The 16,370-nt window shown below is 36.9% G+C and overlaps 1 protein-coding gene and 1 long non-coding RNA gene across 6 annotated transcripts in view; one reads left to right on the forward strand and one right to left on the reverse strand.

Annotated features, from left to right (window-relative positions):
* LOC135735893 (uncharacterized) overlaps positions 1-16,370 on the forward strand; it is a 226,346-nt gene that overhangs the window by 137,871 nt on the left and 72,105 nt on the right. The gene's annotated exons all lie outside the window — the stretch shown is intronic.
* sorbs2a (sorbin and SH3 domain containing 2a) overlaps positions 1-16,370 on the reverse strand; it is a 63,178-nt gene that overhangs the window by 30,331 nt on the left and 16,477 nt on the right. For both annotated transcript variants that reach the window (XM_065254547.2, XM_065254548.2), the window contains exons 2-8: positions 8,596-8,651; positions 7,900-7,995; positions 5,467-5,493; positions 5,156-5,280; positions 3,258-3,815; positions 2,286-2,678; positions 670-790 (exon numbers count right to left, since the gene is read on the reverse strand). In XM_065254547.2, coding sequence (XP_065110619.1) covers positions 670-790; positions 2,286-2,678; positions 3,258-3,815; positions 5,156-5,280; positions 5,467-5,493; positions 7,900-7,995; positions 8,596-8,605 — 1,330 coding nt within the window. In that variant the 5' untranslated portion in view covers positions 8,606-8,651. The remainder of the gene's footprint in view (positions 1-669; positions 791-2,285; positions 2,679-3,257; positions 3,816-5,155; positions 5,281-5,466; positions 5,494-7,899; positions 7,996-8,595; positions 8,652-16,370) is intronic.

The following is a 16,370-nucleotide window of genomic DNA, read 5'->3' on the forward strand; positions in this document are numbered from 1 at the left end:
GCACAACTCTGAGCGAACTCTCTGCTCCTCACCAAAGGGCTTCTCGGGTGCTGCAAGCAAATCAATCCCAAAATGTGGGTGTGTTCCTTTAACTGTACCTTTGAAGGTACACAATCGATCCTTAAGGAACAGTAATGTACCCCAAAAGGTACAACATTGTATTATGTTTATATACCTGTAAAGGTACAAAACGGTACCTTGGGGTGCCACCCCAGCGACAAAAAAGTTACAGTTGTAAAAAATGTAGATCTTTGATACAACGCACATACAATTTAGATATAAAATCCCTGTCACAAAAAAACAAACTGGAAAAAAATCGTCCTTTAGGTGTACTTAAGGAAATGTAATGATTTACACTCTATCAATCAAACGTTTTAATAATATACTTTATATTGGAAACTATCGGGCAGGATTGATAAAGAATCAATGAACAATTTTTTTTGCACCCCCAGATTTTCAAATAGTTGTATCTCAGCCAGACATTGTCCTATCCTAACAAACCATCAGTTGAAATCATATTTATATATTTACAGATTTTCAACTGTCAGATGATGTATAAATCACAATTATGAATGCTTTTGTGGTCCAGGATATGTCACATAAAAAAAGAGATATTTTTTCTGAATATCATTGCAAGAATATCTGGAGGTTTGTTTGAGCCTCACTTACCTGAGCTCCTACCCTGCTGGACCTTTACCAGGCCTGGGCTGAAGGTTGGTGGAGGAGGGGGGTATGCAGGTGGAGAGAAGGGTCTTTGAGACTGAGAGCTGCCGTTCATTGTCATCTGACCCTGGGGAAAAGCATTAAAATGTGTAGTAATATTCATTTACCTTCAGGGATTAATAAAGTGAATTAACCAAATGTTAAAGTGTTAAACAACTAGGCATGGATGAATGTTATGAAACAACATGATGTTATAAATATGAGAGACAGCAGAGCACACAATGAAAAGGCAATGTCACCAAATACACAAAAAGCTATTATAGAGGAAAACATTGTCTTACAGTATTAAATCTATATTATAGAGTAACAAAAAAGCTTTTGCTGGTGCATCTGCAGTTCTGAGAGAAAAAAATGATTTAGTGGGCATGTACACCAAAACGTTTAAACACGGCTGAAAACATCAGGTGGACACCAAATGTGGGTGTTTCTTCAGCTAAACGTTTTGTTTACTCTGATACTTCTGTTTTGTTTATCAGTTGTTTAAGGATGCGCTGGTTGGTTGTTGTGGAATTTGTCCCACCCCTCCTCCAATGTAATTGGACGACTGAGAAAAAAGTGACATCAACAAGTTGGGTTTGCGTTTCACCCAAAGTCACACTGAAGCGTAAAAAATGCAGAGCACTGGCGCTCAGCGTGGACAAAACATGCCAGCTGCTGCCATTTTTGAAAAGCGCGGCACTTCCATTGGAAACAATTAAAAACATATGCCAGCCGCAGGCAAAAACGCTTGGTGTACACGCCCCCTTAAATAATAATATTTTTTTTAATTGTTAGACCACAAAACAATAACAGGTGCAGGACATCCTACAGTATTTAGTTAAGTGTGTTAACATTGGAATATGGAATTATACATTCATATTCCAAAACATCAAAAATGTCACACATTTACTGATACATTAAGGTCAACATAAAATCGCTTTCTTCATTCACATTCCCAGGTCTTACTCCAAAAATATGTTCTTAGTATTTTTCAAAATCTAACAATTTCTCTTATTCCTCCGCAGCTGAAAAAAGTTAGAAAATAATCTGACCCAAGAACCAACAGTGCAGTTTAAAATACATGTCAATTAATAAAGGATATGACAAAAACAGCATATGATGATATAAAATCAATACAAGTAGTAAACATAACCATTTAATAAAAATAAATAAATGACCCTCTTCAAAATTTACTATAAACTCGGCTTCAGGTCTAGCTCTATTCTCGTACTTTTTAAGATTCAATCCATCCCCGAAGAATAAAAATGACATATTTTGACTCACTTGGAAACATGGCACATTACGGCAATGATATGGGTTGTGAATGCCATTTCATGTTGACTTTAAATGTGTAACATAAACAGTAAGTAGCTCACAATAACAAACAATGGACAACTGCATACATTGAGCACACAGAAAAAGCACAACACAAGGCCGGCATCTGCAGTAAGCTGACATATTAATGGTTATAACAAAGTCAGACACAATATTAATGACTAGTAAGGACGTACAGTACAAATATGAGTTGATTCAAATGTGCCATCAGATTGATGTAAGCAATGTCAGTTGAGCGTGATAGTTACGTTAGTGCCCGTGGCAGCTGATGGGGCGGTAGGGTCGGGAACCTCGTCGGGGGCATTGGAGGCATGGCTGAGTGTGGGGGACGGGGTGGGTGTGGTTGTGGGGGAGGAGTCCAAGCCGCAGATCTGCAGCTCCTCCAAGCCGACGGTGGAAGATGAATAATGACTCAGCGCTGATACAGTCACTGGTGATGCGATTGGAGAGGCCGACATGAGTCCGGAACGTTCCAGAGGGGTGTAGGGCGTAGGCGAGAGGGCTTTGGGCAATAGCCCAGACAGGAAGTCGGGAGAGTCCTGACTGGCCCGGCTATACGGTGAACGACGAGCCGCTGGGTCTGGGGAGGGTGGTCCAGAGGTGAATGGTCTGGTGCCCCCTCTAACTGGGGAAAACTCACGCTGACAGAAGCGGGTAAATAAAAGGGAAGAAAAAATATTAAGTGAACGCACAGCAATGCTGGTGAGCAGGAAGTGAGATAACATGAGCACGGGTGGATCGAACCATGATGAGCAATAATGTGAAGAAGAGCAAGTGAATCTGTGGAAAGGAATGATTTTTTTTAAGAGGGGTGATAAAAATTTAGTTAAACAAAATGGGTAATTGGGTCATTCGTGTGATCTGGGTGCCTTATATGTGTATGCCAAACCCTCATGTTTCTCCCTTTTAAAGAAATTTTTAGGTTCAAGTCTGTATTATTTGGAACCATAACCTAAAAATGATGAGGGTACAATAACACTCCAACAAATAATGTAAAGGTTTAGCTTGAGATGACACGTATTGTCACTCAACTAAATCACACTGGAAAAGACACTCGTTTCCTAGAATGACCCAATTATCAGTATGTGCTTTCATACATTGTGGTGTCTGTGAATGTTCAGTATGTCCAATCAGGTGAGAGTGAATCTGCGCTGTTTAGAGTCTGTTAGTTCAAGAAAGACAAGTTCACAAATCACAGTAAATGAAATGACAGTAAATACCACCACAATGCCCGTTGGTCTTGGTGGTACAACAGGGGGTGATGTCGGGTCTGCCATGTCCAGTGCGTTTCTCCTGGATTCAGTCTTAGGCCCTGACTGGGTCTCTGGTTTTGGTTCTGGGCTGCGGGGAGTTAACTGGATGGATAGAGAGGCTACGTGTGTATCTAAAGTGGAGTCGTGCTGTGGTGGAGATTTGGGGTTGGGATTACTACTATTGGTCTTGTTTGGATTCGCCTGCGATTCTGCGTTCAGGTTGTCAGAAGGGAATTTGGTTGAGGACAATCTGCCCTCTAGAACCCGAGTGATAAAACTGTTAGCAGTGGCCTGCTGGGAGAAGGGGGGCTCCTCGAGGGGGGCTCCCGATGTCATAGTGGAAGTTCGGGTGCTCTTGGAGTAAGAGTATGAAGAGGTGGCACTCGATTTAATAGTGCCTTTGGTAACGGCATCATCACTGTGTGGGAGAGAAAGGGGGGTGTCTGAGAGCATTGAGAGGGAGCTATAAGAGGGAGGGTTAGGAGTCGTGTGATAGCTCTCTCTCCGAGGAGGTGGTAGGGGAACCTGACAGAAAAAAGGCCAGTATGAAGACAGAGTATGCTTAAATGCAATTGAGTTTTGGCTATTTAACCCACAAAAACAAATCAAATACAGTAACAGCTAATCAAGTGAAAAATAAAGAAAAATTATTTAGCTGGAATGAACTCAAATAATTATTTGAATAAACAGAATAAATTGAAAAACATGCAAAAAAGTATTCCCAGAGGAAACTCTTTTTTCATGTTTCAACTTTTTCTCAGATATTTCTATTAAGATTCCACAGAAATACAAATACAACTGTTGACATTAAGAATATACAGCTATAAAACATATGTGACCCTGGACCACAAAACCAGTCATAATTATTTTTATTGAAATTTATACATAATCTGAATGAATAGGCTTTCATTGATTTATGGTTTGTTAGGATAGGACAATATTTGGCTGAGATACAACTATTTGAAAATCTGGAATCTGATGGTGCAAAAAATGTTGTCCAAGTCCTTAGCAGCGCACATTGTAAAAAATATTTGCGGGGTGCATGATCTCTGAAAGCCAATGTTGACATTTGAAATCACCTAAACAAACACGACCCTACCCCAATAGAATCTGGACCTTCTTTTGAGAGACTCACCCCACACATACGTACCCCACCTTTATTTTTATTTTTTTGTTTCGTCATTTTAACTTACTATAATTTATCTTGACTAGAGATGAGTTGTCATAACTTATAAAATATAGTTTAAATAAGTCAACCTAACTTTATAAGTTTTAGCAACTCATCTCTTGTCAAGATAAATAATAGTAAGTTGAAATAACTTGTAAAAAAAGAGTGGATTAAACAAAAACATTTAAGACAGAAAATCATTTTTTACAGTGCATATTACTAATCATAAATATTTTTATATATTTACAAAAGAAAGTTTACAAATTTTACAAAATATCTTCATTGAGCATGATCTTTACATAATATCCTAATTATTTTGGCATAAAAAGATGAAAATTCTGAGGCATACAATGTATTGCTGGCTACTGCCTCAAATATAGCTGTGCAACTTATAATTGGTTTTGTGGTCCAGGGTCACACACTTTATGTGGCGTATCTGGGAAACATCACAAAATTTTGACTAAACAAACTAAAACATTGGTAAACAGTATGATGATAACATCTCTTTTGAAACCGAAACCTGAGAAGAGACATACTGGAGAAATAAATGAGACACCCAGTATATCTCCTTTGTAATTTTTCTTTCCTCTGAGTAGCCTGTTCTGAATAATATGGTATAATAAAACATCACATGATCGAACAGAACTATTTACCTGTCCATAAAAATAAATTAAAATGTAAATAAAGAGAAAATTACCACTGTGGGTGATTTCTTGTCTTGCAGATTGGGTTTAACACTACGGAAACCTTTGGCACTCAGGGACGAGCTACTGGCATCTCCATTCCTTAACCCCTCGGACACACTGTGCGAACGCCAGGGATCTGCACACAGCAAACTAATTTTAGTACACAAAAATGTATAAACATACTCTACAAGGAAAAAACATTCACACACAGTAATACATAACCAAAATCATTTTATATTTCTGTCAGTATTTCTGACTGAAAAATAACATCTAAAATACCTAGATATCAACAGACACACCCAAAAATACAACAAACACTTGCCTGAATCTGATGACTGAGATTCGCTACCTGTAGAAAATAATATATATTAATATTCACATAATGTAACAGTTACACCAGTGTGCAAAATTGTACAGACCAAAAAGTTACTGTAACACACTGTATAGACGGTTTCAGCAGTAACAACATAAACAAGCGGCTTTTGTGAAAAACACATAACTTCTGGTAAACTCCGCTAAGAATAAATAACAACAAAGTCCTTTAAAAGTAGTTTATTTATATAACAAGCAAAATAAACAACACGTAGATTACCTGGGAAACCAAAACATTTGTTTATTTTCGACGAGGTATTTGTTAAAGAGTTCAGTTTAGCAACTAGGCAGACCAATAAACAATCAAAAACCGGAAGTAAAGTTCTGACCAGACGCGCAATCGCGTCACCGCACATGTGTCCGATGAAACCATCTATAAGGAAAATTATGTGACAAGACACTTATGTAAAGCATGTAAAGAGAGTTAACAATGGCCCTGAACAGGGTTGGGAAACCATGGGTCCTGGAGGGCCACTGTCCTGCAGAGTTTAGTTCCAACTCTATAAAATATACCTGCATTTCATTTCCAAATTAATCCTGAAGACTTTGATTAGATTTTTCAGGTGCTTGATTAGGGTTGAAACTAAACTCTGCAGGACAGTGGCCCTCCAGAACCAGGATTCCCCACCCCTGGCCTAAAATAGAGAAAAGAAAGATGGCAGAATTGTAACTTCTGCACCATTTTGATTTTTTTCACAGTGTACAATAGTGAAATTAGATAAAATATATGTAAAAATATTACTGTAAAACTCAATATACATCAGAATGACAGGAGTATGTATGGGAAGTCACAAATGGTGGTTCAATTTGGCCAGAATGATGCTTCATCAAGTTGAAAATGAAATAATTTAATTTAATGTTTTAATTTTTATTTTATCATTTAATTTTCAAATTTGGGACATATTTTGCAATTTAATTTTTAATTTTATCATTTAATTAATTAATTTAAAAAAGACCAAAAATACCTTCCATACAGTACAATTGTGCAAATAACATTACTATAATGAGGTCAATGATATTGACAAATGCATTTCCTGGACTTAATCTGTAAAAAATAAAGCTAATGAAGTCCAGGCTTGTTATTTTTTAAATGACTACACAATTGTCACTACACATCTGACATTATAACACCTTATTGTTTCATACTCTTTAAAAAAAACTAGATCCGTCTATTATGTCTAATTTTAGACCCATATCTAAACCTTTTATTATTAAAACTTCCATTGTTTTTAGATTAATTTAGTATTTATGAAAAATTCTAATCTGTTTTTTAAGCCCCGTTGTAGTACTGAAACTGCTTTTTACAAATTTATAATGAATTTATAATCTTTTAGCTGTTGACTCTGGTAACTCTGTTTAGTGATTTTGGATTTAACGGCAGCCTTTGATACGGTCAATCACATGATTTTTTTAACTCGACTTAAACAATGTGTGGGTATTAAGGGCATAGCATTTAAATGGTTTCAATCATATTTGATTGACAAAAGTTTTTCTGTGAATTTTCTTCATCAGATGCTTCTCTTACTTGTGGTGTCCCCCAAGGGTCCATATTGGGCCCCATGTTGTTTTGTCTTTACATGCTGCTGAGGGGTCCAATAAAAAAAACATCTCTTTTCATTGTTACGCTGATGATGTACAGATTTACTTGCTTGTCAAAAGAAATGATAAAGCCTCAGTACAGTCACTGTCAAGTTGACTCATCTCTTCAATGCTTACAGTTAGTCCAAAATTAAGCAGTTCAGCTCCTAACTGGGACAAAAAAGCGTGAGCATATTATCTCAATCTTAGCCTCCTTCCATGGGCTTCCGGTTCGTTAAAGGATTGATTTTAGGATTTTATTATTTGTTTTTAAGATTTTAAATGGGATGGTTCCAGTTTACTTGTTCACATTAGAACAGCTCAAACAAATGAAAGGTTTAAGATTCACCTATATTCCTTAGCCTTCCAGTTAAGTTTTTGATTTGTACCCGTTTTGTATTTTTTGAGTGTGTTTATTTCATTTTGAAACTGTAAAGCACTTTCGTCAACTATGGTTGTTTTTAAACGTGTTATATAAATAAAATTGAAAATACTGTATACATATGGCACTGCAATGCAAATTAGCCTCTAATAACACAGGATTTAAATAAAAATTCTAAATCTATTGCCTTTGTTTCTATTATTTGAAAGCTACAGTGAGAAATGAGATAGACGGACAAGGTAGCAAGACAGAGTATGTGGTGAAATACAGTATATGTAATACAAGCAAACAGACAAGGGGTCTGGGAAAATAACTCTTCTACTATACTAAAGACAGATGAAACAATGATAAACCAAGGACACACCTCTAAATATAGTTCTGAATATCTGTATTTGTTTAATAGCCGCGCTGCATTACTGATACCTGTAGTAGTGTACAAATTAGGTGAACTCTGCACCCTCTTCACCGGCCAAAGAGTGAGAGACAATGACGAACACTTACGAGCACATCCTCCGCTATCTGGGTTATGTTTGTATTCATGAACACAAGCAGAAGCATACATGCACAACAAAAAGAAAGCAATCACATGCATTATAAAAGCATATATTTTCACAATATTAACATTACTGTATGAACTGTCTCTGTAATGGATGATACATATCTAATAAAAGAAGCATTTTAAAGGGGTAGTTCAGCCAAAAATGAAAATTACCCCATGATTTACTCACCCTGAAGCCACCGAGTTACATATGCCCATCCTCTTTCATACATCTTTCATATATATTCAGATATTTTTGAAAATGTCCTAGCTCTTCCAATCTTTATAATAAATGAATGGGGTTTACTTCCTTCAAGTCCAGAGAATGTGCATCCATCCTTCACAAAAGTAATCCACACGGCTCCGGGGGATAAATAAAAATATTTTAAAAATATCTGAATATGTGTTTGTATGAAAAAGGATGGAGATATGTAAATTGGGTGGCTTCAGGGTAAATAATGGGGTCATTTTCATTTTTGGCCAAACTATCCCTTTAAATTAAAGGATAACAAAATCAAATACATGTGTGCATTTGAAATGCAATCATGCACCTTTAAAATTTCAGTGATAAACTGATTTACCTGTATTCATGATGAAGGACTCCACCAAACTATGTTCTGAAGAAGCACACTTTCACCTGCAACATACATAAAACTGCTTTTAATAACAATAACAAATTCACGTTTCACCTAATCTTTTATTTCAAAAACCAGATAAGGTTTAAATAATAAATCCAATAAATAAATCCCATTTACAAGGTGTTTGGACATGTGTGGGCAGTGTGTGAACACAACCACCCTACAATGAAAAATATCCACCCAAACATGCTGTTTTGATTCTGTTGATAAAGTGACATCACGAAAACAAAGCCCCGCCCATGTCCACTGTCTGACTGGTTAATTTTAACCAAAAGCTTTTTTAAAGGAACAGTATGTAAGAAATTTATATCAATTAATTATAAAATGGCCCTGATATATCACTAGACATTAACTCTTTCACCGCCATTGACGAGATATCTCGTCAATTCAGAGAAAACGCTTCCCCGCCAATGACGAGATTTTCCGTCTTTCCGCAATACCGCCCTTCCGCAACTTTTTAAACCCGGAAGTATTGCCCTATGGCAAGCAGCTGCATGTCCGTGTCTGTTTTAAAGATCGCTCTGAATGGGATCTCTATGAAAAGTCCGTCACAAAAATGGAATTATCTCTGCTTTTTGCTCAAAATGTGGTGTTTTTGCAGAAACCTACCCATATTCAAAAGCTGATTACAAAAGAACCACTGAAGGTAGGATGAAACTTTTTTTTTTTTTTTTGAAAGCAGAGGGTCTGTTCTTTCATTTGGTATATTGTATATTTATATATTTAAAGAAGAACATTTTCTGGAAGGCATTAAACTTTGGTGAAAATCATAAAAAACGCTGGCGCTGGCTGGCAACTTTTTTAAAAAACGCTGGCGGTGAAAGAGTTAAGAAATTATTTTCATTTCAAATACTTACATTACTGACGACAGTGGTCTGGCCAGGATATTGTCATTTAAAAAGTAGAGTTGCAGCCCTCAACTGATGTTTATGTTGTCATTTTGTGTATTGGCCACCAGTTGTGTGATTGCAGTACCAGTTTTAGCCACAATCCTACATACTGTTCCTTTAAATGTGTTTGTCCGCACATTGAGTCAGTTGTTTTTTTTTAGCCTGAGACTTATATTGCATCTTATAAAAATGGCATAATTTGTGCCCTTTAAAGTCACCAATGGACACACTTTTCTTTTTTCAATATTTTAGTTTTTTTATAAATGATTTATGTGCACTTTATAACCTCATCATCTTAAATCAAAAATGTTATCCTCCCATCCCTCTCAAAACAGCTACTCCTCTCTTCCTGTCACAAGTTAAGGCATAAGGGCATGGCTATAATTGGGGACTACTGTAGCTGCAGTTCATTGTCCTTGTGTTTTGTTAGCAACGGCAATCTTCCAAATGATCCAACCAGTTCCCGATGCATGAAATATTTAATAAAGACAAAAATAAAGAAAGTCACAACTCCCTTTTTATGGTGAATTTAAACAGAATCGCAAATCATAAATTAATATAAAAAATGTGTTAGCAGTACAAAATGTTGTGGGTTTGATTCCCAGTAAATAGTTATAAAATGTATACCTTGAACACACTGTATATTGCTTTGGATAAATGCATAAATATAAATGACCACTAAGAATATCTTTTATTATTTTATACACCAAAACACTGTGATGACTTAATGCTTTTTAATCTGGTCTACAGTATATCTGGCACAGTTATATATACACACACTATATCCAGTCAGTGTGTCAGATGGATATTCTGTTTTAAACAAGTTTGTGGTGTATCAAATGGACACCTACACCTTAATATGGATCCACGATGTGTACTGCCTAGAAACGTGGGCGTCAGTATGCAAGTTTGGTGTAATATACTCTGACTGACACCGGACAGTCTGTGATCAGTATTTGTAAACAAGAAGCATAAGGTGTGCAATATGTATAGTGATCATAGCGTCCATATCTGTCTCTGACAAACACACTAAATATACAGACACATAACCGCCAGTATGGGGTAATGTTGTTGTAATCCTCACAACAACTGATAATTTCTCCTATATTCACAGAGGTGAGCAGGGACCAGACATCATCATGTATTAAAGAGAGAGAGAGGGGCAGAGAGAGACCTTATGACTTCAAAATAAGATTCAGCTGTCATATAGTTCTTTGCTACTGACAGATTTATTGCTTGCCAAGTAAAACTGCACTGAATCACTACGACCATAACTATTTAATAAAAAAAAAATATGTCAAAGCAAATATTGCTTTAAAGCTATCTCATCACCTACATTTATAATTTGATGTTATGTTGTTCTTAACTGTCTGTATACACAATCATCTTGACCTCCAAAATAAAGAGTACTAACAGCACTTAAATTAGTTTGTATGTATCTTAAAAAAGAACAAGTCTCTGAGTCAACATGAAAAGAAAACCATTGGGACTATCCAGCTCTGTTTACAATCTTTCTACCTTGTCGTATTTCATAAGCCTCATCGTATATACAGTACTTGGTGAGAGATCGGGAAGGAAATTTAATGGCAAATAAATTGACAACTTGTCATGCTATGACCCATGACACTTTCCTTATTTATCTACACCTCAACATCAGCCATCTGGTGACTTTTTTAATACTTCAGTCAAGTCCAGGTTTATATGTTTTTCAAGTTGACTTATTCAAATTTTCTGTAAGCTCAATTTGGACAGCAGAAAATCATATAAATATACTTATAAATAAAGTTATATTTTATTGGCCAGTGTTTGCTTTTATTCAGTGAGGTTAGGAGAGGACAAGAAAGTACAGGGAGGAGAGAGGGGTATGGGATTGGCAAATAACTACGAGCTGGGAATCAAACTCGGGTTGCCGAAAGTGCGAAAGCACCACATGTCGAAGCGCTGCCCACTACACCATCGGCTCCGACGAAATCATGATTTTTACCTATATAAGACAGTACAGAAAATATTACATTGTTATGGCCTGCCCTGTAACTTGTGATCATAATAAAAAAATAACCATTTTAAGCACAAGTTCGGTATTTTACACTGAAAGCCCTGTTTTCAGATTGTTTATGATGAAATAGAACGGTTTTGACTGAAATTTCGATATATGCGGCTGCCCTGAGAATTTTCGGGTATTTTTCTATCACCTCCCACCTCTATAATGGCTATGTAGGTGCACAGAAACAATCCTTCCTAAAAATCATTAAACTTTTGGTTACAAAGACGTGAAACTCACCGAGTGGTCAGGGGTGTTCACTGATATGCTCACACAAAAATCGCTGCAAAAGATGCTTTCCAACAGGTGTTTTAGCATTCGTTGTAAACTTGTGGACCTATTTTTCCAAACGCCTCACACCCGTATATTCTTCCGTTGAGAGCTTGAATAATAGACACGCCAGGCCAGTTGGTGGCGATAATCCGCCATTGCCAATTGCAAGAATAGAAACAAAGTTCCCGGTGTGGGCAATACCGTACCTCACAGCACATCTAATACAAGTTGGAAAAAACTACGATAAAACCTGTTGGAATGCATCTTTTGCAGCAATGTTTGTGTGAGCATATCAGTGAACACCCCTGACCACTCGGTGAGTTTCACGTCTTTGTAAACGAAAGTTTAATGCATTTTAGGAAGGATTGTTCCAGTGCACCAATACACCCATTGTAGAGGTGGGAGGTGAAACAACAAACACCCAAAAATTCTCGGGGCAGCCGCATATGTCGAAATTTCAGTCAAAACCGTTCTATTTCATCATAAACAATCTGAAAACAGGGCTTTAAATGTAAAATACCGAACTTGTCCTTTAAAAAAGCTGAAAAAAAATTGACATGGACACTAAATGTACCTGCAATTATTATCACCCATAGGTCATTTGTTAGTCATTAAAAATACATTTACATAAAGAATAATGCAAAAAAGTCAAAATGTGTACCCCAGCTGTCACTGTGGCTGTACTCTTTCAAAAAGTACAGCATTGCACTAAAGAGTTCACATTATTACCTCAGAAGTACAAGTTAGTATATCAAATGGTACCATACATGTCTGTACCTAAAGGGTACTGCCCCAGTGACAGCTGGGATACATATTTTGACATTTTTTCCCTAAAAGTTTACTGACAAAACTCATGTCAGGCTGATGAAATAAACGCATCCTTGGCTATTTGTTTCACTCTTCAATCTGAAAAATATCTTCCAGCTGAGCCTGGTTGAACAATGCAGAATTACAGTAGTCAAAGAGAAGTGTAGAGCCATGTCAGCTAGCCCATTATATAACGGAAATGGCAGCTTAATTGCCTGCTAACACAAGCTGCAGATGGCATTGAATGTTTGTCACACATAAGTGCACCCGAAGGGCTTTGCACTAATATTGCAGGAAACTAAACAAGAGCTAAAAACTGCAGCTGTGTAAAGATAAAGAAATGAGGAAAATATGAGAGGAGGTAAAGCATAAAATCCACTGCAAGGTTATTGTATTGCTCTCAGTCTGCATTCATGAATTTAGTTTTTTTGCAGATTTGACCTGACAGTTGATTCAGAGGGGTTCAGACAACCATGTTAACATCAATATGCACAATATTTCAGAACGCACATCTGACAACATTTGTCTCACTCATATATTTATTGTCAATTTTTATGTTGGCTCTTTTAGCCCTTGTCATTTGCTGCAGATTTGCGCAACCCGTAAGCAATATTTTTTTAAATATCAATAAAAAACTTTTCTGAAATGACAGCGTTTTCACTAACCGTTGAAATGCGACTAAAAAGTAGTTCAATTTCTCATTAATGCAATTATCTAATCAACCAATCACATGGCAGTTGCTTCCATGCATTTAGGGGTGTGATCCTGGTCAAGACAATCTCCTGAACTCCAAACTGAGTGTCAGAATGGGAAAGAAAGGTGATTTAAGCAATTTTGAGCGTGGCATGGTTGTTGGTGCCAGACGGGCCGGTCTGAGTATTTCACAATCTGCTCAGTTACTGGGATTTTCACGCACAACCATTTCTAGGGTTTACAAAGAATGGTGTGAAAAGGGAAAAACATCCAGTATGCGGCAGTCCTGTGGGCAAAAATGCCTTGTTGATGCTAGAGGTCAGAGGAGAATGGTCCGACTGATTTAAGCTGATTGAAGAGTAACTTTGACTGAAATAACCACTTGTTACAGCCGAGGTATGCAGCAAAGCATTTGTGAAGCCACAACACGCACAACCTTGAGGCGGATGGGCAACAACAGCAGACCCCACTGGGTACCACTCATCTCCAGTACAAATAGGAAAAAGAGGCTACAATTACACAAGCTCACCAAATTGGACAGTTGAAGACTGGAAAAATTTTGCCTGATCTGATAAGTCTCGATTTCTGTTGAGACATTCAGATGGTAGAGTCAGATTTTGGCGTAAACAAAATGAGAACATGGATCCATCATGCCTTGTGAACATGACAATGAGTTCACTGTACTAAAATGGGTCCCACAGTCACCGGATCTTAACCCAATAGAGCATCTTTGGGAGGTGGTGGAACGGGAGCTTCGTGCCCTGGATGTGCATCCCACAAATCTCCATCAAGTGCAAGATGCTATCCTATCAATATGGGCCAACATTTCTAAAGAATGCTTTCAGCACCTTGTTGAATCAATGCCACGTATAATGTAGGCAGTTCTGAAGGCATATACCTGTATATAAATAATGACAATAATGGAAATGCAGCTAATGTCTACTAGTTTGCATGTGCATTGCAGTTTTCTGAAAGGGACTGTGTTTTTATTTTGATTTATTGCAATGCAATGTGCTAACAGCAACAATAAACTTGACAGCTGACTTTCACTAAACTACATTCCTGTGTCATTTTCTATTTTCTATGAAGAAACAAAACCCAATTTTAACATGTGTTTTTCTAGGCTTTGAAAGCTAATCATGCCCTGGTAACCATTCAATTTCATTGACAAGTCAACAACACTCCACATTTTTTGTAGTCAACTGAAAACATGTTGGTATGCAATATAATACTAAATAATAAAATACAAAACTTTAATTTTGTGGTGAACTAACTCTAAACAGCGCTTATCCTAGTCCCAGACTAAAATGCATGTTTGAGCTGCCTTAATTGAAAAACATCTTGCACTGACGTATATTTATTGTTTATGTCTTTGACACTTGATCATCTTCATCCAACACAGCTGGTGCCAGAAAACATGTCTGTGTTATAAGGTCGTATTTTATTCCATATAGCCGTTGAGTTAAACATAAAACTGTAACAGACTATGAATCTGTTGTGGGTGTGAGCATGTGTGTTTGTCATGTAAGCATAAATAAAATCACACGGAAAAAGCCGCCATCGACCGCCAATGAACTGCACATAAAGAATTTGTTTTGGGATATTTTTAAAACACCATGACAGATTTAATGGACCAGCGCATTTGAGTCAGCCAAATAAATCAACTCTACATAACTTGACGACAGATTTTTCAAAACAGGAAGGGCAATATCGAGCTTGTCCTGAAACGACAAAACGAATGTTGATATTAAGTCTGATTTGCAGTTCTTTAATCTTCAGGGAGGTTAAAATGCCAAGTAAAGCTAGCAGCAGAGAGGAAGAGAAGTTATGGGAGGTTGTTTTGCTGTCGTGCATGTGCGCTTGTGCCATTAGAAAAATGTGGGGCTGTTTGGGTTTCTAAAGTTGTTTTGGTTTATACTCAAGTTGTCATTAGCATTCTATTGTATGCCTGAATGAATATGTGTGTGTGTGTGTGTCTAAATGCTTTAAGCTCCTGCCTGCACCATCCCCACCCGAACCACAGAGACTCACTGCCTCCTTTTGTCAGAGACGCTGATTCATTGGTGGTTTCTCCTGGGCACCACAAACCACATTCAACTTCCTATTAGCCCAGTGAAGCGTCTGGCACAGTACGCAGCATGTAAACTACATTTGTGTTTTGATTTGTTTGCACAAAATTCTAATTCTCAAAATCTTTACTCATCTCTGTGTCTTTCCAAAAGCACAAGAAAGCACGGTCTCATAAAACGTACTGTACAGTACCACTGTAAGTGTCTTTGGATAAAAGCAACTGCTAAATGATCAGATCCCAGATAGCATGCAACCATTGAAACAATGTTAAAAATTGTTGATTTGTCAATGTTAATACCATTGAATCAATATCACGTTTGCACCCTCCATTAATATTGAAGAAATATTGAAATGTCAACAAATCACCATTATCGTGATCAGTGTTTGCTTTAGTTGGGCCCTTTACCCTTGTGTTTTAATGGTAAGTTTTTTTTTGGCTGCTGAAGCAGTGTTTTAAAATACATCTGCTATTGCAAAGAAAACAAAGATCTAATGTTATCAAGTAGTTTAATTCTTGTAGATATACCTAAATGATACTAATAAAATATTGTTAAAGATATGCAAAACATGGATGTAACAGTACTAGTTGGAAACAGTGTCAGGTCTGTTATTTTGAGGATTACAAAAACACATTTAAAAAGTTAAACTACTGAATCTATCTCTGACATCATGAATCGGTCTACGAATCTCATCAATGGTGACGATCAACAAAAGAAAGCTTCATGCTGCAATGCATGCTAGGTATCATCGTAGTACTAAACTAATTTATAACTCCCAGCATGCATTGCAGTTGATCGTTTTATATGAATTTGTTTGATGATTGTCACCATTGTTGAGATTTGTAGGATGAGTAATGATGTCTGAATGTGTCAGCAATTTTTCTGTTTGTCTTGTCACAGTATATTTACAAACCAAAACATTGATAATTGTCAAAAATGGATCAA

This window comes from Paramisgurnus dabryanus, chromosome 4, assembly GCF_030506205.2.
Source record: "Paramisgurnus dabryanus chromosome 4, PD_genome_1.1, whole genome shotgun sequence".
Lineage (NCBI taxonomy): Eukaryota > Metazoa > Chordata > Actinopteri > Cypriniformes > Cobitidae > Paramisgurnus > Paramisgurnus dabryanus.